This window comes from Engystomops pustulosus, chromosome 7 (genome assembly GCF_040894005.1).
Source record: "Engystomops pustulosus chromosome 7, aEngPut4.maternal, whole genome shotgun sequence".
Taxonomy (NCBI): domain Eukaryota; kingdom Metazoa; phylum Chordata; class Amphibia; order Anura; family Leptodactylidae; genus Engystomops; species Engystomops pustulosus.
This window is the reverse complement of record NC_092417.1, coordinates 148,733,348-148,757,680: the sequence shown is the minus strand read 5'-3', so window position 1 is coordinate 148,757,680 and position 24,333 is coordinate 148,733,348. Positions and strand designations below refer to the sequence as shown.

General features: G+C 43.2%; 2 protein-coding genes and 1 non-coding gene across 3 annotated transcripts in view; 1 reads left to right on the top strand and 2 right to left on the bottom strand.

The window, feature by feature from the left end:
• Positions 1 to 13,754, bottom strand: part of DEAF1 (DEAF1 transcription factor) — a 24,398-nt gene extending 10,644 nt beyond the window's left edge. The window contains exons 1-8 of the mRNA XM_072118196.1: positions 13,356 to 13,754; positions 11,547 to 11,635; positions 10,039 to 10,168; positions 7,302 to 7,448; positions 5,957 to 6,096; positions 4,825 to 4,890; positions 2,505 to 2,631; positions 848 to 976 (exon numbers count right to left, since the gene is read on the bottom strand). Coding sequence (XP_071974297.1) covers positions 848 to 976; positions 2,505 to 2,631; positions 4,825 to 4,890; positions 5,957 to 6,096; positions 7,302 to 7,448; positions 10,039 to 10,168; positions 11,547 to 11,635; positions 13,356 to 13,509 — 982 coding nt within the window. The 5' untranslated portion in view covers positions 13,510 to 13,754. The remainder of the gene's footprint in view (positions 1 to 847; positions 977 to 2,504; positions 2,632 to 4,824; positions 4,891 to 5,956; positions 6,097 to 7,301; positions 7,449 to 10,038; positions 10,169 to 11,546; positions 11,636 to 13,355) is intronic.
• On the bottom strand, positions 9,783 to 9,917 carry LOC140071474 (small Cajal body-specific RNA 11). Its single transcript, XR_011849169.1, has one exon. It is a non-coding gene; the product is annotated as a small Cajal body-specific RNA 11 (non-coding RNA).
• On the top strand, positions 13,696 to 24,333 carry TMEM80 (transmembrane protein 80). The gene is made up of 5 exons (XM_072118199.1): positions 13,696 to 14,103; positions 16,158 to 16,174; positions 18,431 to 18,524; positions 20,011 to 20,103; positions 23,202 to 24,333. Exons 1-5 carry the CDS (start codon positions 14,085 to 14,087, stop codon positions 23,405 to 23,407), a joined length of 429 nt encoding a protein of 142 aa, XP_071974300.1. The 5' UTR covers positions 13,696 to 14,084; the 3' UTR covers positions 23,408 to 24,333.

Here is a 24,333-nt window from a genome sequence, read left to right as displayed (position 1 = left end):
AGACTACACACACACTAAGCCTGATCATTAGATTGCCATACATGTAGTCACTAACACCTAAGAAAACATTTGCAAATACAGGCGGTCCCCTACTTAAGGACACCCGACTTACAGACAACCCATAGTTACAGACGGACCCCTCTGCCCACTGTGACCTCTGGTGAAGCTCTCTGGATGCTTTACTATAGTCCCAGACTGCAATGATCAGCTGTAAGATGTCTGTAATGAAGCTTTATTGATAATTCTTGGTCCAATTACACCAAAAATTTTGAAACTCCAATTGTCACTGGGGCAAAAGAAAAAAAATTGTCTAGAACTTCCATTATAAAATATACAGTTTCGACTTACATACAAATTCAACTTAAGAACAAACCTCCAGACCCTATCTTGTATGTAACCCGGGGACTGCCTGTATTTATAGTGAAAATATATGATACTCTGTAACACATTTTATTGGTAAAATGCTCTTTTTCGAGTTTTCTTGGTTCTGCTCTATAACATTCTCCATGCCGATAGTACACATGTACAATCTCAGCTCCTCCTGCTCTATAACAAGCTGCCTGCAGATAGGACACTATGTACAATCTGTTCTGCTCTTCCTGCTATACAACATACTGCCTGCAGATAATACACTATGTAGAATCCACTCAGCTCCTTCTGCTCTACAATATGCTGCCTGCTGATAGGGCACTATGTACAATCTGCTCAGCCCTTGCTGTTATACAACATACTGCCTGCAGATAGAATACCATTTACAATCTGTTTAAATGGTAGAGCTCCTCCTGCTCTATAATATACTGCCTACACATCTGCCCAATAGATGGACAGAAATTAATGTGCCCCTCACCTGCTGCTCCGGTGTACACATCTCCCTGTGTAGGACTATCTGTGAGAATGGTAGTCCCCTCAGCAGTGGTCTCTCTCTCAAAACTCAGCGAATCTGTGGCTGTGATCTGTCCGGAGGATGACACGGTGACTGCAAGAAAGAACAGACACGCCCTGTAATAAGAAGGCATAAAACTGTGTGTGGATATAGGGTGTCGGTGTGCAAAGAATAGGACAATATCAATAATCCAAAGTAATAGGATATTCATGATATCTGGAAAATCCGGGTTTCATCCTATAAGAGCAGTACCAGCAGCCACATAACATTTCACCTAGATTTTGACATACATTCTGGTTTAAATGATATATTATATCTGCTATACTGTATTTATTACATCCATATATAATTAGTATATCTATACTGAAGAAGCCACATGTCTCATCCAAACAATGCAGCCTCATCTAACAGCGGATCTGTTGGATGTCAGACACTCCCAATCTGTTTTTAATCACCTGTGTGTGGCCTTGACATTTGATGGACTATCCCTTTAATTAAGATAAATAGTATGCACATATATACATAATGGGGCACATTTACTTACCCAGTCCCGTCGCAATCCCGCGGTGCGTTGTCCGACGAGGATTCGGGTCTGCCGGGATTCACCAAGATCGTGCGCCCGAGTTCCTGCATGTGTCGCTGCTGTGTCGAGTTCCAGAGTTCACCTTCTTCTTCCTGGTGTATGTGAGTGCTTGATCTTGCGACACAATTAGTTTTTAAAATTCCGTGGTTTTTCTGAATCCATCGGGTTGTCCGACGGCCACGCCCCCCGATTTCTGTTGCGTGCAAGCCGACACCGATGCGCCCCAATCCAATCGCGTGCGCCAAAACCCCGGGGAAATTCGGCGCAAAACGGAAATATTCGGAAAACCAGACGAAAGTGCGATGTTTGGACCCTTAGTAAATGAGCACCAATATATCTACTAAAAAGCACAATCTTTCCCATGGTTGATCATGAGGGCTGGTATTCATTTTAAAGGGAATCTGTCACCAGGAGGGTGTTTTTAGTCTCCCCTATGTCCCCATAGCCAATGCTTAACACATTCCTAAACAGTTTTTAAAAATAATCAGGGTTTTTGAGACACACACACCCTGGGGAAACCTCTCCATCCTCAGCCCAATAAAAAAAAATAAAATACACCAATCTCCATCATCCCTCCTACCCCCTAGGGTATTCCCTACCCTCTAGGGCACAACAACTTACATCTCCTAGATGCAAGTAAACGTTAATATAACTTTCCTTTATCTCAAAAACTCTGATTAATTTTAAAAACAGTTTAGGAATATGCTAAGCATTGGCTATGGGGGAGATCAAAAACAGGCCCCTGGTGACAGGTTCCCTTCAATGACTTTTGCCACTTTCCAGACTACTGCTGGTGTGTCCTTTTTCAAATTAAATTTTTCTGGATTTTAATAGAAAGATGTATAGCAGCGGCTGTCACACAGATCCCAGAGGAGTAGAAAAGCCCTGCAGTGAGACAGAGGGAGCCATAATGTATAGTATTCCAGGAGAATAAAAAACTACACTGAAATGAACAAAAAGATTAGCCTCTACTAGCAATTTTACATTAGGATGACGCTCCCCTCCCGCACCCATAATCCAATCCTCTCTTGTTCTCACACGTAGTTTCTGCTGTGGCGGGAAGAAGACTGATGTTTTTAGTTTCGTCCTTTTTGACCGAGATGGACGACAACTCTCCTTCCTTTTTCCGGCGCTTGTAAGGAATGAAGAGACGGACAGGGCCACTCTGTTGGTATAATAGTTATACAAAAAATGTTATTTTAGGATTTACTGTAAAAGCTTTGTTCTTTTTAAAGTCTAAATTCTGAGCCGTTTAATTCCTTTACATGCTGTAAGTTTACGGAGCTCAGAGCTCGACATGACCTCCAAAGACCAGAAGTTAAATTTGTTCAAATTGCTTGTTCAGAGGCACCACTAGAGGGAGCTTAATGAAAATCTACTGCTAAATGTAAAGGGGCAGTCCAGGCTTTAAAAAAAAAACACTACTTCTGGCCTAGGGGGCTGTATCAGGCAAGTGGAAGTAGTCAGACAGGAGCACTTGCCTCTGTAAAAAAGACAGGTGCACTGCACTGATGGGTGGCAGCATCGGACAATGAGGGAGGTGGGGTAGGGGTTTTTGTTTTACACCCCCCTCTGTCCCTGGCCAGATATATAGTTTTTTTTAAAGCCTGGACAAACCCCTTTAACCTCTGCAGAGCATCGCCAGTGACCTACATGCAGTCATATCTGCAGCCAAAGGGGATAGATGGTGTGGTAGAAGTGCTACTGGGGTACGATGCCAGAGCCCAAAGGGGCACTTCAGCCTCAATTACACTTATATAACAGATAACCAGAAATTAGCGCACTCAAATTTTAAGTTGAGATCCAGGGTTCAGGTGCACCCCACAAGACCCGGACACAGTGCCGGTGTGGTGGTCGTGCAGCCAATATGGCAAAACGACACCTACTAGCCATTGCTGTTATTGGCCGCCATGACCATCTTGTAATATGTCCAGGTTGCGCAGGACCCACTCGTACCTCAGGCCCAAACTAAAAAAAAGAAATCCCACTAATCTCTACCGCTTACCAATTTAAATAAAATTAAAGTATGGCTGCATTTAGTTTTTTAACCTCTTCCCAGCACGGATGGTGCATGCACCGTGTTCTTCCATCAATCCGGGAGGAAAAGGGGCTATGCCGTACAGCTGAGGTCTAAGCCTCAACAACTGCACTTTTACCACATGAAGCTTCAGACATGTCAAAAGTTTAAGGAATTAGCAGCTCTGCTTTTAGCAAGATTAAAATCAAAATCATCGATTCCAGCAGCGAGTATGAGCGCCTGCTTCCCTGTGTCCATGGTGACTAGAAGGTCGTGCCGGCTTATCCCACCATCGCTTTATGCCAAAGATATTTTGAGTGTCAGCAGGTGACAGCAAAAAAACCCCCATAAAATTAAAACTGCCAGAGGACATTGTGGATAGAGTTCTCCTTCACACACTTGCATCCTTAATTATGTGCGGGAGATGACAAGCCGAGGTGCCAGCATCAGCAATCCCTACAGAAGCCTCAGAGATGTGACATTGCTCCGCAAAGGTAAGGAAATAAAACTTGACAAATCAGCAAAACACTATCCCACGAGAGAACCGAAAAGTTCAGACACTTCACATCTTTTTAACTGTGAAAATAACACGTTGCGATTATCCTAGGTTATTCTACAGCGGAGACAAACCTTCTTAAAGGGGTATTCAGGTCCGAGATGCTCATGGCATGTACACAAGTTTGTCCTTGAAGAACGGGGTCTGACGGATATGGAAAACTTCCATTGGAAAACTTATTTGATTGATACTTTAAAAACGTAGGTGCAATTTTGGAAATTGTTAAAAGGGAACCTGTCAGCAGTTTTGACCATACAAACTTGCAGACAGGCAGTGTCTGATCAGCAAGCTAGTCCCTTTCCTAAACTTGTTCAGACATTCCCTTTAAACGGAATTTCTGAGCAGGTTTGACCAAAAAGAGTATAGTAGCAGCCCTGTGTAATCATACCTTTGCTGTTAGTAGCAGAAGGACTGTGAAAAACATGCATTTGTATTCCTGAATTGTAGCTGGATTCGGCCCTTCTGCATAAACTACAGCAGTTATTTAGGGGGGAGAAGCTGTACTGTTTTGACACACCAGTGCACATCAGTGATCCAAGTTCAGCTACAATCCTGGAATATAAACACATTTTCACTTTGTCCTGCTGCTACACACACACACACACAAAGGTTACATTGATCACCAGGGCTGCTACCTAAATCGCATCACTCCCAGAAAACCCCTTTAATTCTCCATTTGCTCATTGTATGTTGCTGCCCTATAGACTAAAACACCCAAATATAAGGACATGTTAACTCGTTCTCAATAAAAATTAATAAATATTTTCTAAATGGTTAACCCTTACCAGACTGAGGTCATCACAGCAGGCCGCACAGGTACAGGAGGCAGCATGAGGGGTCAGCAGTCCATCCTGGAGATACAAGAGGCCACGTGATTTAGACTACTTTACAGCAAAATAAAGCCCATTTGTACAAAATCCTCTAGAAGACATACAATGCGAGGCAATGCAGAGCAGGCATAACCAACAGTGAATATTATATATATAAATCACTTTAAAATGGAGTCTATCAGGCCCAGAAAGCCTCAAAAACCAACACCGGTGCCATGCGGAGCCTAGAATAGGAGCAGAACTAAACCTTATGGTCTAAACTGAACTAAGGCAGAGCTAATCCCCCTGTAATTGGATCTGCCAATCATCATGTAAGTGCACTGGAGGCGGACCCAATTTACCTTAACACGCTGCAGATGCCCACACCACCACACGGCACCATTGTCGGAAGAGCCTTACAGTTTCTCTTACCATAAGGACAGAGACACACAACCATGGTTTCTGCAGTCCATAAATCCAGCAACCTGCAGTGGACGAATTTCATGGACCAAACACAGCTAAGAACGAGACTCCATGCATTACATTTTACTTTGATGTTGACAAGTCCAGGAGAATGTGAATAACTCTGATTATGTGGCAGATAGAAAAACAATCCTGGTGTCATTAAAGGGGATATTTTCGTCTTTAAAAGGACACCAAAACTTTATTTCTAGGTGTCGTGGTACAGAGGTTATGGATGTTTGTAACCTCCCCTACAGCCTGTCAGCTGAAGGAAGAATGGAGGAGGAAGAAGGGGAGGGAGCTGCAGGGAGAGGGAGCTGACAGTTTACAGAAGTGCAGGAACCCGCTGCTTCTATAGCTGAATTTAGGGAAGGGCAACTATGTTCATATTTTGGTACAGGTTTATACAATTTTGGTTCTTATTAGTAAAATTTAATTCAGAAAAAAACACATTTCATTTGTCTATAAACAGAAATATAACATCATTTAAAGAAGAACCTTGAGCTCCAGAGCTGCTCTTCCTTCTATAAAGAAACAGAACCTAGTGGTTGTGTCTGGCGTGGACCTGGTGTATATCTGCCAAGCTGGTGCAGTTCTACCATTTAATAACTTGGGAGAGTTGGGTTAAAGAGTCTGATTGTTTTACCTGTATGAGACATTGCAGGGGTCTTCCTGCAAAGCGAATACTTCTCTTCCAATCTTTGCTACTGGCTCGGCCTGCAATAGCTTCAAACTCAGTAGGAGTGTACCACCCTTCTGAATGCTTCACACAGCGTCCTCTGCCCCCTATTGGATTATACAGGCTACATCAGCATCATTCTAGGTATCACAGGTCTATACACAATTATGTCTCTAGAGGATCGGGAAGTATGAGTTCCCCTTATGGAGACTTTGCCAATTAAGGCTGCCTTTCAGGTGTGTGGAGACTTACAGCCATTGATGCTCCACTAGGGGACTCTTCCTAGACCACCTTGTAAAGCAGCCCCTTAACATCAAGCATGACTTTCAAAAAGCCTAATAACATGATGTGAGATTAAAGTCCAACTAGTATATCTATTCCAGAAAGAACAGACTCCCAACTGTAGAGAGCGCTGTTTCAAAATAGTTGTGTCTCTTCAGTACAGTGTAGGGAACTGGTTTAGCTGAGCCATAGGCTTTGATTAGGGTCGTTGAGTGCTCTCCTTAATGAGACTTATTAAAGGAAATCTACCATTTGATTTCATGCATAATGAACCAAACAAACATTGAGAAGGCTGTAGCTACTGATGCATAAACATATCTTGTTTAATCCCTGAGTTGAGTGGTGTTGCTGAAAAAAACAATTATGACATTCAGGACCTTGAGAAAGCTGGATTGCATTCAGCCTGCCGTCCATAAACACATTAAACGAGCTGCCTGCTCCGTTCCAGATAGGACTAATCAACCTGAGCTGGATGACTCATACACAGCAGCTGGGGGATGTTGCAGCGATTGATTACTTCTGCCTGTCAGTGATTACATCATTCTCCTTAGCAGTGCAAGAGGAGAAGTGCTGAGCCAGGCAAAAGAGCAACAGAGACTCATTATCCTGAATTTTTATAGAAAAAACGCTCAGCTCAAGGATTAACAAAAGATATGAATCTGCATCAGTGTAGCTACAGCATTCTCAAGGTATGTTTGCTTCATAATGCATGAAATCAGCCGCCTTGTACGCATGTGGAGATTTATATAGAATGTCATGGACATAATAGGTCAACATCTGCAAAGAGTTTGTATGTTCTCTCTGTGTTTGCGTGGGTTTCTTCCAGGTGCTCCGGTTTCCTCCCACTCTCCAAAACATACTGGTAGGTTGATTAGATTGTGAGCCCCATTGGTGACAGGGACCAATTTGGCAAGCTCTGTGCAGCTCTGTGCGCTATATGAAGAATTATTATTGTAATTAGAAGAGCAACATGCTGACCTTCTAATATACAGCTCCCCCTTCCGATCACCCAGGAGAATAGCACAGGTACCTGATCCTAGACGGTTCTTGTACAGTATGCCACTGATATTACGACACCTCACAGGTAATTCATTATCATACGCTGATGGATCCCAGTTGTATTTAGTGCCATCTTTCTCAGGACCTGGTGATGGTGAAGCAGATGATCTATCTGATCCTACAGAAAAAAAAACACAATTCTTAGTAAAAAATAGAGAACAAAGTAACCAACAAAGTGAAAGCTGGGATTTTCAAATCCTTTTCGGACAGTGGTCACTTGAAGAGTTAAATGAGGATTTAGGGCCACAAACACACAACTCACCTGTCATCCAGGACAGTGTGAGGATCACAATGATGTCCTTCTATATTCTGAATATTACAAGAGTAAAGAGCTTTAAATGTGGTAGACAAATGACCTGAGTAGTCAGGGGGACGGAGAAGGGTCAAGGTAGTATTTCGCCTCCAGACTTTAAGGTAAATCTACCATTTGATTTCATACATTATGCACCAAACATACCTTGAGAATGCTGTAGCTACACTGATGCAGAAATACATCTTGTTTAATCCCTGAGGTGAATAGTTCAGCTGAAAAAACAATTATAACATTGAGGACCTTGGGAAAGCTGGATTGCATTCAGCCTGCCATCCATAAATACATTACACAAAGATTCCTGAACTGTCCAGACAGGACTAATCAACCTGATCTGGATACACAGCAGCTGGGGGATGGTGCAGCGATTGATTGCCTGTCAGGCACAACACAGTGATTACATCATTCTCTGGAGCAGTGCATAATTAAGGTAAGAGGAGAAGTGCTGGAGCCACAGGAGCAACAGAGCCTCATTATCATAATTTAGTTTTTTTTCAGTAAATCCACTCAGCTCAGGGATTAAACAAGATATGTTTCTGCATCAGTGTTGCTACAGCATTCCCAAGGTATTTTTGGTTCATAATGCATGAAATCAAATGGTAGATTTCCATGAATAATGGTAGATGCTAAAGGCAGCCTATGATGATATACAAGCCTGAAATATTATTAAAGCCAGGAGGGTGCATGCTGTAACTTTTCTACATCCCACTGATTCCTTAGGTCATTTAATTGCAGTGGTCAAAGTTAATTTTGCAAGCAATGTTGAATTTCGCAGATTGTGGTCATGAAAAGTTCTCTTTCAGTCCACGTGTCAAATTTGCCATGGATTTGCCCTCTCTTGCTCTACTTCCTCAGTTGTTCATGAAAAACTTAGGAACTACACGTTACTTTTGTTGGAAGTCAGGAATACACTCCATATATCAACACCTCATGCGCCAGATCGAAATACCCAATAACTGTGGCAAGTCAATACCGCAACTGAACATCAGAGCTGTGAGCAACTATATTATAGTACTAGAGCGCCCCCTGGTGGAAATAAAACACAAATGTAAAAGTATAAGCAATATCTAACTTATTAAAGAAAATCTACCATTTGTTTTTATGCATTGTGAAACAAACATACCTTGTGAATGCTCTAGCTACACTGTTGCAGAAATATATCTGGTTTATTCCCTGAACTCAAAAAACAATTATAAAATTCAGGACCTTGGCAAAGCTGGATGCAGACTGGTAAACACATTACACAGACCTTCCTGAATCGTCCAAACAGGACTAATCAACCTGAGCTGGATGACTCATACACAGCAGCTGCAGCGATTGATTACTTCTGCTTGTCAGACCCAACATAGTGATTACATTACTCTCTGGAGCAGTGCATAGTTAAGGTAAGAGGAGAAACGCTGGAGCCAGGCACAAAAGCGACAGTCTCATAAACATAATTTTAGAATAGTTTTTTAAGCAAAACCACTCAGTTCAGGGATTAAACAAGATATGTTTCTACATCAGTGTCACTAAAGCATTCTCAAGGTTTGGTTCACAATACAGAAATACAAATGCAGCAGTACTCTATACACAAACTATTTTCCATGTTTGTGATAGGATAAAATTCGGTGCAACTTGCAAGCCACTAGTAAGGGAGAATGATTTTAAAACGACTGCTGTGTGAAAATTTTTGGACTATAACTGGAATATTAAAGTAAGCAGCTGCTAGCGCTACCTAGTTTTATCAGAACCCTCTAGCAGACACTGTAGCGCTGTACCTTCAGAACGCCGGACCGAGCTCAAATTGATCGGGCGTATTCATGAGGGGGCAGGACTAGGAGGTGATGACTGCTGCATGAAGCCTGGCAGTCAGCGCCGGCCTATGGAGTGGGAGGGGCGGTCAATGGGAAGAAGTAGCGCCTCGGACCGCCCCCTTTATGAATACGCCGGACCGCTATGATGGCGGTCTAGCATTCTGAAGGTACTATGCGGCAGTGTCTGCTAGCTTTATAGGAGGGTTTTGATAAAGCTAGCAGTTTATCACTGCTAAAAATGGGGTAGCGCTACTTTAGTAAGCAGCTCCTAGTCCTTTTTTTTTGGGTGACAGGTCCTCTTTAACTTATAATTTCTCAAAAAAAATGTTTGCCTTTTTTTTTTTTAACTGTCCTGTCGAGCCTTTAAGGGAGTGCGCCTTTCTGTGTGCAGCCCTCCTAAACAGACAGGGTTAATGTACGTCCAGCCAGGGGTCCCCATATCACAGATATGACATGAGGCGTTTGATATGAGGCCAGACGATTATTTCTGAATTCTGAACTAGTGGTCTGGTTTTTGATGACAACTGGTGAATTTAGAAGATTATTATTATGTATAGAATGTTATTCGTTCAGCTTCACGAGGAGAACATCATTCCCCTCACCTGGTGTCATGGCGGCTGCCGGCACTTTAATATTCTGGGTGTCCATGATGCTGCCATCGGTGTGCACCACTATCAGCGTGGCTTTCTCTGTGCTCAGACTATCTCCGATCTGAAGAGAAGCCCTCTCCGCCTGCAATACAGGGAAAGATAATAGTCATACAGCCAGAAGGTCAATGTTCATCTAAAGTAACATCAGACTGAAGATACAAGTCGTCATTGGTGACATCCATGAAAGGACACACTATATTAACCCTGTGGATACTGCGTAGTGTCTGTGACACTAAATCGGAGCATCTGTTTGTGACCAAGGTCACAGCTCGACCCAAAGTCCTCTCTGATAAGCCACGTGTGACTGTGTTTTAGTGATGAGAAATCCAGCTCTTCTGGTTCCTCAACGGCTCCCTATTAAATATATAATAGGGAGCCGCAGGCCAGTCAGTCACACCACTCCACTTTTAAATGGATTTTATCAAGTTAAAGGGGGCGTGGCGAGCCGTTTAGGGCGGGGTTTAGTGAGCCATCGGTTCACTGAGGTGAGCCGACTCACGTCGTTCATGCTCTTTGTGCCGGCTCGTTCGCAAACGACCCATCACTACTGTGTTTTATCAATGGGAATAATTCTATAGCACCTCTACTTATAAGGCCTCATGCACACAAAGAGTGTTTCGCGTGGGTAGAGGTGGGACACTACTCACACCCCCCCATCTCAATAGGTACAGGTCGTGGTGCAATACTTCACCATGACCGTGCCCAATGGACCGCTATGACGGACGTGAGGTAGCTGCCGCTTTTGTTGCCACCTCAAGGCCTTTGTTTACAGTGGGGTGTGTGAGGCCTAACTCTGAGTTGTTCCCTTTGTGAATTATTTCTCCTGAATGGACAACTGGGTGTGTCCATACACAGATTGAAAACAGTCACAAGTGACTGGATGTTGTCCAACTATGTACAGACAACCCCTACTGGTCACTCCATATTGTCAATTTATTCAGAAATGTCTGCAAAAAGTGTGACAGAAAAACAACACAGATTAGAAGAATTGGAGAGGTGACAATTCTACATTACATGGCACCACTGGTTTACAAACTTATAACAACGATTTAGGATTTCTATCTTTACATTTATTTATAGGTTAAAGGGGTTGTCCTGAGATTGAAAAACATGACTGTTTTCTGCCAAATCAGCGCTTCTCCAGACCATGGGTAGTGTGTGTTACTGCAACTCAGCCCCATTCATTTCTATACAGCTAAGCTGTAATACCAGCACGAGCCGCGTCTGTTCCTGAAAAAAAAAAGCAGCCATGTTTTCCTACCCATGGACAACCCCTTTAAAGAGGTTTTTATGTTACACTGAAAAACCCCTGTCTGGCCAGAAGGGGATGGCTGGCCTTACTGACATCTCTGTAATGTCTTTTATTTTTATATGTCCCCCGTGATCTGTAAAACGCTGCAGAATATCAAGGCTCAATAGAAAAATCTATTATTACAGTATTTTTATTATAAATTACTCACAAGTACATGATCAGATAGGGAGGCCGTACTGGCCACAGAAGTGGTAAAGACATTCTCCCCAGGAGCGCCAACGCTGGACACCGTGACTTCTGTAAGGTAAAAAAGGCAATGAAAGTCAATTTGATTAAGAAAAGGGAAAAAAGGACACTGAGGTTATCTACATGACATTTAAAGGGGTTTTCCAAAAATTCAGGTTAACCCCATTGGAGTTGGGGCATTGTACTCTGATGGCTTCTGATTTCTGTCATGCGGCGATTGTCTGTTCCCTGGAACTCCCAGCCAAATTACAAGTGTCAGTAGTCACAGGACCCAATGGCCTCACCAAGAACAAGAGACATAACAGGGGCCCGCTGAAGCGACGATTGGTGGCCCCAGGTCCGAGATCCCTGACAATACGGGTTGAGCTTGCAGGCAGGGAAACTGCACAACGCTGTAACCAGCAGACAGAGCAAAGTAAGTAAGTTTATCATACGGCTTGTCGCGGAATTGTACAGGGTGTCCACACATGATTTCGGACCACTCCACAACCCGGCCAGGGGAATTGGTTACTATTCACTAAAGTCAAGCTCTCTCTTCCTCAGAAAGCCCCCTTCACTGTAATTGATGGTCCTTCATGCAGAGACATCACTAACCAGACCTCCTGAAATCCAATAAGAGAGGAAGAGGTGTTCAGAGCTCCCCACCTTGACATCATTGTTAAACTCTCCGCCCCCTTGACTTTATACAACCAATTTACAGCTCACTTCAAAGTATATTTTCTGGATGATGCCACCACCATGGGCCATGAAAGAAACAAAAACTAGAAGGTGTTACATTGCTTGATGATATACAGGTAGTGGTTTATTAGGCCGATTGCTGATGACAGGTTCCCTTTAAAGGGCATCTATCATCAGTTTATATAGATGTGTCCTAAAGTTCCTCAGGACTTCTTTTATTAAAGATGGTGGAAATATAGGGGGTCATTTATATTATTTGTATTATATTATATTATTTATATTATCTGGAAGCAGGAGAAATAAAAAGGCACAAATTAGGCACAAACCAGGATCACTGCTACACGGAAAACTGCTGGAAAAAGGTGCTAATACCCCAATGAGCCCAAAAAGAGGCGCTCGGGTGAGGTAGCCTGAGCGCCCCAGGGTAATTATCATAACTTTTATACCTCTATATTTCTGCAATTGTACCAAGATGATGGTAGATGTCCTTTAGTGACATAAGGGCGTCTCCCTGCAAAGACATATACTGTCAGCGCCGGTTAGAGCCGTTTTGGCTATTATATTTGACTACATCTGTTTGGAGTTTACAGAAAACTTATGGAAGGGAAAAGGTTCCACCCTGAACGTACAAGATGACTATAATATACAGAGGTTACAGCTCCAGGATTGTCCTCCAAGTATATATAACACAGAAATAGCAATATACATTCCTTCTGTCACCTATACCAGAGCCATGATCTACTATATAGTGACACATAATACTACACATCACCTACTGAAGATAGTAAGGAACTGCAAAAGTGATGGGAGGGTATATTTATCACCAATATACTATTTTATGACTAGATCCTTAATAAATTGTGGGCAAAAATCCCCTTTAATAAGGTAGCACCCCTCAGATTTATTGGGCAGCTGGAGTCCTGGCTCTAGGCATGCTGGGAGATGTAGTTTCAAAACAGCTGGCTGTAAACTTTGCTCATATGAACTGAACTACCACACTGCCACCTAGTGGCGTATAATATATTACAAGGAAGATCTGTAATTTTCACAGCTCCCTCTGGTGGTCACTCCGCAGTACTGCAGCAGAACTTACCTGTATACCCGTTTCCCGTTGCACTTCTCCCATCAGGCCCGGTCATGACAGTGACAGAAGTGACCTCCGGTCCATCCCGGACAGCCGCCGCTACGGCCGCCACTGCTGCAGCTGCTTCTGATAAGCCGAGTCTGGAGGCTTGAGTTTCATCCATGCATCCGGAAACAACCGAACCCAATTCCGGAAAGAGACGAAAGTGGACTTCGACAACACCCGAACACCCTTTCCGGAACGCGAAGGAAGATTAATACAGCCGAGGGTCTCCGGAAATTCCCGAGCACTCCACGACTTCCAGATGCGATTTAGCTCCGCTCACGGAAACCACCGAGTAGATCCGATTCACGCCGAAAATGGCTACTGCGCCGAAGAAAGGCGCCCGAGCGTGACCTCTACTGCGCATGTCAGAAACAATACGATCCGCGCCGTCACAGGGCGTTCCCATCAAGACACTGTATATGAGGACGCCATTTTGGAAGTGGCACTTTAGACTGCGCTCTTCGGAGGGTTCTAAACACATCTAAACCCTCTTCTGGTGTCAATTTACTTACAAAGACCTGTACAGAAATGTATTAATTTTGAAAACTTATACTGCTGTAAATGTAAAAAGCCGTTTTAATAGTATTATAACAAAATAGGTTTGCCCTTAACAAATATGGCGGCATTGTTTCCGAATCTGTGGCTTTGTAGCTCTGGCGGAGAAAGCCGAGATCTCCCGAAGGTCTGAGAAATATGGCGCTGACCAGAAGAGGTAAGCCAGAGACGCGTTGCCATAGTAACATGTTGGTTTCCCCCTCAAATTAGCCCAGGAGCCCCCTTTATTCATGGTGTTCCCGGGCGTTATGTTATGATTCTGGTGTTTTAGCTGTGATAATAGGACTTTGCGTCATGTTATAGTCACAGATTATGCAGGTGGAGGAGCTCCATGCACATGTCATTAGGAAACTTTACCCCCTCTCCCTCCAGTTGAGTTTCTACATCACATGGACAACCCCTCTAAAGGAAATCTACCATCAAAATCCATCATGATAAACCAGAGACACTTACTCATAGATCCAGGCACCGTGACTGTGGAAATCCTCTTATATTTACTATCCATGGCCTCGTTCCTTCTAAAATCAAGTTTTATAATTATGTCTGGGGGTGTTACCATAGCACCACCGTTCTCCAGCTTCACAGGCTGATACACAGTCTTCCCCTGCTCTCCCAGCACTCCCCTCCTCCCTCCCTCTCCCTGATGTTACCTCAGAGTGGCAGAGATGCAAAGAACGTAATGGGAACGTGTCAGTATCACATGTGTTTTCAAACACATCACAACTGCTGAACAGAGGAGATATGCCTGATTACATTGCTGTTAGCATTGCGTTTACTAAACGCATGTGTTAACGCATGTGTTTTGTTAACGTCAATGCAATAAGGCCAATCTCTTCTCAGCTGTTCTGATGCGTTTCAAAACGTATGTATTACTGCCACATGTGAACGCATCCTAAGTTACCTGCAGAGTGTAACAGCCTGTGAAGCTGCAGCACTAAGGGGTTCTGGTAACGCCCCCAGAGGTATTCAGGCTCATTAGGATAAAAGTAAAAGTTGATTTTAGAAGGAAGGAGTCCATGGATGACAAATATAAGAAGATTACCACAGTCACAGGGCCTGGCTCTATGAGTAAGGGTGATGTCACACATGGCGTTTTTAGGCCGTTTTGGGGCCGTTTTTAGTTAGTGCGTTTTCAGATTGCATGCATTTTTGTAGTTTTTTAATTGCGCAAATTCGGAAAACCGGACATGCGTTTTTACGATCTGAAAACGCACTAACTAAAAACGGCCTAAAAACGCCATAGTGTCCCTGGTTGATCATGATGGATTTTGATTGTGAGTTTTCTTTAAGTGTGTGCGCACATCTTAAAAAAATTATTGTCAGATAGATCTTAGTATATTTGCAGGAAAGCTAGGGCCGAAATCCAAGGCTTACCCCCAGTTTTCTGTTGACCACCCCTGTTGCATTTAGCAACATAATTGAAACACAACGCAGTTTTAGGCCACATTCACAAGGCCGTAGGGGGGGGGCGTATATATGGCTGCATTATTTCTAATAATTGTCACTGAAGCTGGTTGGTTGCGACTTGCTACTCACTCCTCTCCATAAACCGCATTGTAATCTGAGTTTTTGTCTATCTTCTTAGCAAGATAAAATTCAGTAGAGAGTATAGAATGAAACTCGATATTTCAAGAAGGGAGTTAACATAAAAGGTGTTGTACCATATAATACAGACCTTTGGGTGAGATTTTTTTTTAGAACTGTGTGAGAGCAGAACTGTCCTAGTTGCCCAGGACAACCAATCAGAACTCAGCTTTCATTCTCCCACAGCGGTTTATAAAATTAAACCTGAGCTATGATTGCTTTCCATGGGCAACTAGAACAGTTTCACCTCAGACACTTTTGATAGATCTCCCCCACTCTCTCTAGCTATAGGATGGCATGGAGTCCGACCAGAGGGTGCCCCAATGCAGAACAGGATCCTGAAAGTCATCTCTTTTCTCGGTGTGGGCCTATAGTAGACTTATTAATGCTTTCACTTTAGCTCAATAGTCGTGTGGTCCAGCCAGGAAGCTGAGTTGTGCTATAGGGACCCATAATACACTCAAGTGAAACCACTCAGAGTGTCTCTGCAGAGATGGGGGCTGCTATTCAGGCTCTGTGCCGCCCTGTGAAGATCATCCCCTGAAGTAATTACCTAAATTGAAAATGATGAAATCTGGAATATGATTAATCACTTTTGTGTTTTTTTTTTGTTGTTTTTTTTTACAGGAAAGAGCTCGCTGGTTGTATCCTTTGGATGAAATACAATGCATATACTAAAGCCTAATATGAATAGGGAGCTATATGTAAAACCCATGAACCCTTTGAACTATATTGTAGGGAGAGAAGAAATTCTTAACATTCCCACAAAAACAAGTTTCTTAAATACACTCTAATTACTCTGCTCTAACTATATCTAATAAACTGTAATTAACAAAAATACAACATTTCACAGATATAATACCAACCTGTCTCAATCAGTCCTGCTGCACACAATTTCGTCTCCCGGGATCTGACCATTTATCTTCTAACGTTAGGGTCGGGTAGATATATTATTCTCCTGTCTGACGCTGCACTGAGCTCCTCTTTGCAGTGGCCCCCTAGGACGAGCTCACACTGAGACTTCCTGCCGGCAAACAGCAGCGTGAGGAGAGTAAATCTACAAGCCACCGACAGATAAGGTCTTTATTCAGGGGAGGGGAAGGGAGGCACAGCAGGGCTGACAGTGTATGTTATGGCTGAGATGTAGTAGGGCTGAGAATGTCATGTGTAATATTTATCTCATGGATCTCATCATCTCTGATCTGTCTCATCTATCTGTTTCTATGTGTCAGATACCAGTAGAATGTTCAGAAGCTACATGAAAGTTAATATAACCCTGTACCCTGATAATCTAAGCACATTGTCAGCACACAGCAATTCACAGCACTGAAGTGCTTAGCAAGTCACCCCATCTCTGGAATCTTACATTGGCCATCACTGATAGGAGCTAAATCTGAGTAAAATTGTAAAGTAAGGGGTTAAAAATTATCTTTATTGTGTGAACAACACTAGGGGAATGAAATCCAAGAATTTTTTTCATGGGCAAACCCCTTTAAGTATAAAGGCCAGTTCACGTCTCAATTATTTCATCAGGATTTGCAGCAGTTATTGTGAGTGGGAGCAGAGACTACACAGAGATTACACATGGCATTGCTTGGATAGTGGGTTATTTCTTAAAAGATCCATAAATTTCTGACATTTGTAGGTCTAATAACAAAATGTTCTCTTCCCCATCGGTAACTGTGGTGGGTACTGAGAGCAGGGTGAGATTTTGGTAGCTGCTATATATATGTCCTAGGTGTAAGGAGCAAACACACCATGGGCACAGTCCTAGTGTTCCCAGCTGTTTGGGTGTAATGCATTTAGTACAGGTGGGAGCTCCGGCTTCACCACCTTCTCTAATGAAAGTAAAGATGGCCGCCATTCACACAACGCTCTCAGCAGGAGTGTTACCTGCAGACAAGGGCATTGTGCTGCCCTCTCAGCAGGAAGGTTGCCCCTCTTTCGGATGCCCCCCCAATGGATTCATTATGTACAGCCTTATGTGGGCCCTAGCGGCTCTGGGCCCTGTCACTTGCCTGTATATGATCAAGAGCACCTGTACACATTGGGGCTTAGTGGGGTTAATCCAGCGAAAATTGAAGGTGTGTAAGGAGGCCTCTAGATTTGATGGGAATTGGTGAAAATCAATAAATATAGGAGGAATATGCGTGTCAAAACGGCTAATTTTTTTTAAAAAATTGCCCCATCTTACACCACGGCGGCCAATAATGAAGAGTAAGTATCGCCAGTCCTTATGTATTGTTTAGCTATTTTACCATAGAGGTCGAAAAGAATGCTTAGAAATAGTGTTCATGGTATATATGGTTGATTTATGACAAAAAAAAACCCTGGTCTCCCAGACCTGACCAAATCTTAAGCGTGGGAGATCTAGTACCATTGACATGTATGGTTTCCAATCAGGCGTGGCAACAGCATTGTGGATACCTGGGGCCCAGAGCTGCTGAGGGGGAGGGCCCACATAAGGCTGTACATAAGGAATCCATGGGGGTCAGGGGGCTTATATAAAATAAGCATGTGGGGGCTGTTTGGAATGGTAAACTAGTGAACAGGAGACTGTTTTTTATGCCGTCATGTGAGTTCACGGCAAAGGGGCCTACTGAAAACTGGAGCTGACCCTGTTTCCAACAAATGGCTGCAGATTCAATGTAGGAAACGAAAAAAATATATATAATCCCCTTTATGACTGACACCTTGAAATTATTCAAATCCCCATAATGAGACCAGTAATACTTCAAATAGTGACATTATAGTACCTTATAACTACAGACAACTTCTCACCTATAATCTTCTTAGCTGATGGAGTAGGCAATTCCAGATTGTTTTACGCTATTGTGTTTTATTTTTAATAAACTTACAAATTTCATACCATTCCGTTTTGCTTAACAGCTCAATAACAGCGATCATCGGTTCCGCTGCAGATCCTGCTCTACGCCAACATTCTGTATTATGGGTTTTATTTTTTAGCAACACTGCTAATGATCATTTATAAAAGTAAGTAACAGAGCAATGGGATTTGCTCATCTTTGACAGGTATTTAACAGGTGTCTGTGCTGGGATTGTGTCAAATGCGATAGAATTTTGGCGCTGCTGCGCTGGCTTTCATGTGACAGAAAACATGGGGGGGTGCTGTTGGACGATCCGACTGATTCGGACTGAGCGCGGGATTTAAGATTCAAATTGTGTCGCAAGACAATGCACTTACATGCACCGGGAAGAAGATGGTGAACTCCGGCGGACCTGAGTGAGGAAGTGACACATGCAGGATATTGGGCGCACAATCTTAGTGAATCGCGGCACAGGGCATTATAGTCGGAACAATGCACTTTCAGTGAACTCCAGTGGCTGAGTATGTAAATTAGCCCCTATGTCTTAGGCTTCATGCACACAAACATGCATTTTGGACGTGTGGGAACAGCTCACATCCCCCAGATCTTTCTTTGGGCTCATACACATGGTCATAGCTTCTACAGTCCTGTGTATGAGCAGCAAATGATTGAACAGGTCCTGTTCATTCCCTTGTTGGTGGGTTGGGCAGTCTCTTTTTATTGTCATCAGTTTGTGAGCGGACCACACATGTCGATGACACACTGGCCTCGGGTCCGTTGTTTGCGGCCTGTAAAAAGCACACATGTAGACCCCTTGCACATGAACGTATGGGGTCTGTTGCTATAGCCACGCAATTTGTGACCACATTGTGGCCCCCATACACATCTTTGGTTTACCACATGGTGACTGGACGCTAGTCTTTCTGTAGAGAGGGGAGGGGTGAGGAGAATTCACCCATCCTGTACCTGGCCGTACGCTTGCCTGGGCTGCGGCCAGGGAGAGCATACGTACGCGTGCAAGGGGCCTTAGACTTAAAGAGAACCATTTACCACGTCCACCAACTATTTACAGCTTTTAATATGTTTTTTCCACAGATTCCAATCCCTGCCATTCCTAATCAGTCATTTCTATTACTTTCTGCACTCAGTATGCCAATTGGGCTTTATGCTGTTGGCCGGTCGAATGCTGTTTGCTCCAAGACTGCCCATGTGACAGTAAAAAGCCGAATCAGCATACTGATAGCTCAGGAACTCTGAAAAACCTAGAGAAAAACCTTTTCTGAAATTAGTTTAGTGACGCCCATTAAAGGATACATAGGGGCATGGTTGGTAAACAATCTGATAGAGACTATATGCTGTGATGTCTCCCATGGACAGCACATGGTGAAAACAGGAAATTCTCTCCATAGCAGCATGGAGGACACTATAGAGAAGGGCTGATCAGTGCTGATGTGAATAAAGTGACTGCTGTAGGATGTCTCTTCCCTTTTATAAATCTAGAGCTCAGCCATTGTTAAAGACCAAGTACAGATTTGACTTTCTTAGTACAGGAGAAGTTTCAAGGATATCACATATTTTCTTATTTGGTTTTCACAATTTTGTGATCCATCATATTTTACTATTTTACTTGTTATATTTCATCTCCCTTACAGGTCAGGTCTTCAGCTATCCAGATTCCAACTTGGCATTAGACCTTGGTCTGCTCTTCTTAATGGCGATTGTGGAATTTGCGAGACTGTACTTTGGTAAGGAGCAACATACTGTACACTGTATAGTGCATCTATCTATCTATCTCATTTATGGAATAAGGCATGTGTCTCTTTTCAGTGCGGTTTATTGAGTTTAAGGACACCAAAATATACACTCACCGGCCACTTCATTAGGTACACCATGCTAGTAACGGGTTGGACCCCCTTTTGCCTTCAGAACTGCCTCAATTCTTCGTGGCATAGATTCAACAAGGTGCTGGAAGCTCCTCAGAGATTTTGGTCCATATTGACATGATGGCTTCACACAGTTGCTGCAGATTTGTCGGCTGCACATCCATGATGCGAATCTCCCGTTCCACCACATCCCAAAGATGCTCTATTGGATTGAGATCTGGTGACTGTGGAGGCCATTTGAGTACAGTGACCTCATTGTCATGTTCAAGAAACCAGTCTGAGATGATTCCAGCTTTATGACATGGCGCATTATCCTGCTGAAAGTAGCCATCAGATGTTGGGTACATTGTGGTCATAAAGGGATGGACATGGTCAGCAACAATAATCAGGTAGGCTGTGGCGTTGCAACGATGCTCAATTGGTACCAAGGGGCCCAAAGAGTACCAAGAAAATATTCCCCACACCATGACACCACCACCACCAGCCTGAACCGTTGATACAAGGCAGGACGGATCCAATGCTTTTCAAATTCTGACCCTACCATCCGAATGTCGCAGCAGAAATCGAGACGCATCAGACCAGGCAACGTTTTTCCAATCTTCTACTGTCCAATTTTGATGAGCTTGTGCAAATTGTAGCCTCAGTTTCCTGTTCTTAGCTGAAAGGAGTGGCATCCGGTGTGGTCTTCTGCTGCTGTAGCCCATCTGCCTCAAAGTTCGACGTACTGTGCGTTCAGAGATGCTCTTCTGCCTACCTTGGTTGTAACGGGTGGCGATTTGAGTCACTGTTGCCTTTCTATCAGCTCGACCAGTCTGCCCATTCTCCTCTGACCTCTGGCATCAACAAGGCATTTCCGCCCACAGAACTGCCGCTCACTGGATGTTTTTTCTTTTTCAGACCATTCTCTGTAAACCCTAGAGATGGTTGTGCGTGAGAATCCCAGTAGATCAGCAGTTTCTGAAATACTCAGACCAGCCCTTCTGGCACCAACAACCATGCCACGTTCAAAGGCACTCAAATCACCTTTCTTCCCCATACTGATGCTCGGTTTGAACTGCAGGAGATTGTCTTGACCATGTCTACATGCCTAAATGCATGTTGCCGCCATGTGATTGGCTGATTAGAAATTAAGTGTTAACGAGCAGTTGGACAGGTGTACCTAATAAAGTGGCCGGTGAGTGTATGTATATATATATATATATATATATATATATATATATATATATATATATATGTTACGGTTCAGTGGTTCAGTCTTTTAGTGAAGCCGGCATTGTACACCCCAGTTTCATATTCCCCGGCTTCACTGTGCATGTGCCGTAAGTACGGGTATGGGCCTTGCTTCTTTGATGCATCTTGCAGACATAGGGAACACCACAGATGAGCCAGATGCATCATTTTTTAGTATAAACATAATTTTTAAAATATTTTTATAGCGATTGCGCACAAAGATGTTACAGGGTGATACTAAACCAACAATCCATAACATATACAGAAAAGACAACAAATTACTTGTGCTTCATAAGTACAAGACTAGGGCTGAAGTAATTTGTTATCTTCTCTCTATACCTTTTACTACCATTTGGATATATACACCTGTGTGACATCACATGACCAGGGATATAACGAGCTGTGCACCTGTGTGACATCACATGACCAGGGATATAAGGAGCCGTGCACCTGTGTGACATCACATGACCAGGGATATAAGGAGCCGTGCACCTGTGTTACATCACATGACCAGGGATATAAGGAGCCGTGCACCTGTGTTACATCACATGACCAGGGATATAAGGAGCCGTGCACCTGTGTGACATCACATGACCAGGGATATAAGGAGCCATGCACCTGTGTTACATCACATGACCAGGGATATAAGGAGCCATGCTCCTGTGTGACATCACATAACCAGGGATGTAATGAGCCATGCACCTGTGTTACATCACATGACCAGGGATATAAGGAGCCATGCTCCTGTGTGACATCACATGACCAGGGATGTAATGAGCCATGCACTCTGTGACCTCACATGACCAGGGATGTAATGAGCCATGCACTGTGTGACCTCACATGACCAGGGATGTAATGAGCCATGCACTGTGTGACCTCACATGACCAGGGATGTAGTGAGCCATGCACTGTGTGACCTCACATGAAAAGGAATATAATGAGGTGTGCACCTGTGTGACATCACATGACCAGGGATGGAATGAGCCGCGCACCTGTGTGACATCACCTGACCATGGACCGCTTTATCCACAGGAAGTAAACTATGAAAGCAGCAAGCATTGATCTAGAAAAGCCTGAGGAATTGATACAGAAAGTATATTGGAATATTGTATATCTTTGCATCATACAAACAATAATATTTATTTACAAAAATGGGAAGATCCCTTTAATAAATGATAAATCTTGATTTATAAAGTGCCATTATATTCTGAAGATCATGGGGGACGAATACATTAAAAAATAAGACCATACATAGTCATAACATAATCAGATGGAGCAATCGGAGTGAGGGTCCTGCTTGCAAGAACTTACAATCTATGGGGATGGAGGGGAGTGTTAATGAGCTATGTGTAATCTGCTTCTCAGAATGTTGGGGATGTGTATATCCATAACAGAATGCCCAACAATGGGTTTTGATCCAGATTTTCCACCAGAAAACCACAATGTGAACAGGAATGTGGAATTGCTGTGATCATACATTGTATCAGTACATTGCCATTAAAAATTACAATTCATCCTGCAAAAAATAAGCCCCCTTACCACTCTTTGAAAGGAAATTTTAACAAAGTAAAAAATGGAAATGCAGAAAATAATAATGATGATAATGAAGATGAAAATGCTTGGGAAGGGATATTTAATATTGCATTGCTAATGAATACTGGAATATAAAACAATCCAGTACAGGAGTTGTATGATAACGTTTCTATATACTGATGATGTGTCACTTACAGGAACAAAGGGAAACTTGACAGAAGAGGAGCTCCCCTTAGGATTCAGTCTGTTCTTCACTGCTGGCAATGTCATGCTGTCTGTATATTTCCTTGTATGGGAGACGTATATACTCAGGGCAGATGTTATTATCAATGGCATCCTATTGGCCCTCTATGGGCTGGAAGTGATCCTGGAGCTCTTCACCATTGCAGCATTCTTCCGATAACATGAAACACTCTTTATGGAAGAATAATATTATACAGAACTGACGTGTCAAATGTAACCTGCAAAATCCGTAAATTGCCTTTACTGGGAATCTAATGATGGATAAGACTGGAAAGCTGAGCAGCAATAAAGCTGCAGCTACACATTGATTCTGTCATGTGACCAAAGATTACTGTGATATTACAACTAATTTAAAGAAAATCTACCATCAAAATCCATCATGATAAACCAGGGACACTTACTCATAGATCCAGGCACCGTGACTGTGGTAATCTTCTTATATTTGTTATCCATGGCCTCATTCCTTCTACAATCAACCTTTAAATGTATGCTAATGAGCCAGAAGGGCTCTGGGTGGTGTTACAAAAGCCCCTCTATGTTGCAGGCTGTTATACTGTCCAGCCCCCCCCCCCCCCCCCCCCGCACCCTCAGCATTTCCCTGATGTAATCTCACATAGGTTGAGGGTGGAAGTACTCCTTGCACAGCATAACAGGCTGTGAATCTACAGCACAGAGGGGTTCTGCTATGATAAAAGCATGTCTACATAATACTTTACAGTGTCTATGGGAACTTGTACCCAGGGAAAAAGAGCCCTCTGGTGACAGGTTCCCATTAAGCATGATTAACTAGGAGCACTTATTCATAGATCTAGGTACCATGACTGAATCGTACTCTGGCTTTACAGGCTGTGACACTGTGCAAGAGCATGTCTCTCCCTCCCAGTGTGTGAAATTACAGCAGGCAGAGGGAGGGGGTAAGTGTCAACGGAAAAGGGGTAGAGTAAGTCATGCTCTTGCACAATTTGAAGCTAAAGCACGGTGCTACAGCTACATCAGTAATAGCACATAGCTACAGCAGAAATTCTCTCCGATCCCTTCTGGCATATTAGCATAATTTTAAACATTGATATTAGAAGGAAGGGGACA

Coding starts and splice junctions, on each gene's coding strand:
- TMEM80 (XM_072118199.1), top strand. Junction 18,525..20,010: donor GCTAATGATCATTTATAAAA/GTAAGTAACAGA, acceptor TCTCCCTTACAG/GTCAGGTCTTCAGCTATCCA. Junction 20,104..23,201: donor ATTTGCGAGACTGTACTTTG/GTAAGGAGCAAC, acceptor TGTCACTTACAG/GAACAAAGGGAAACTTGACA.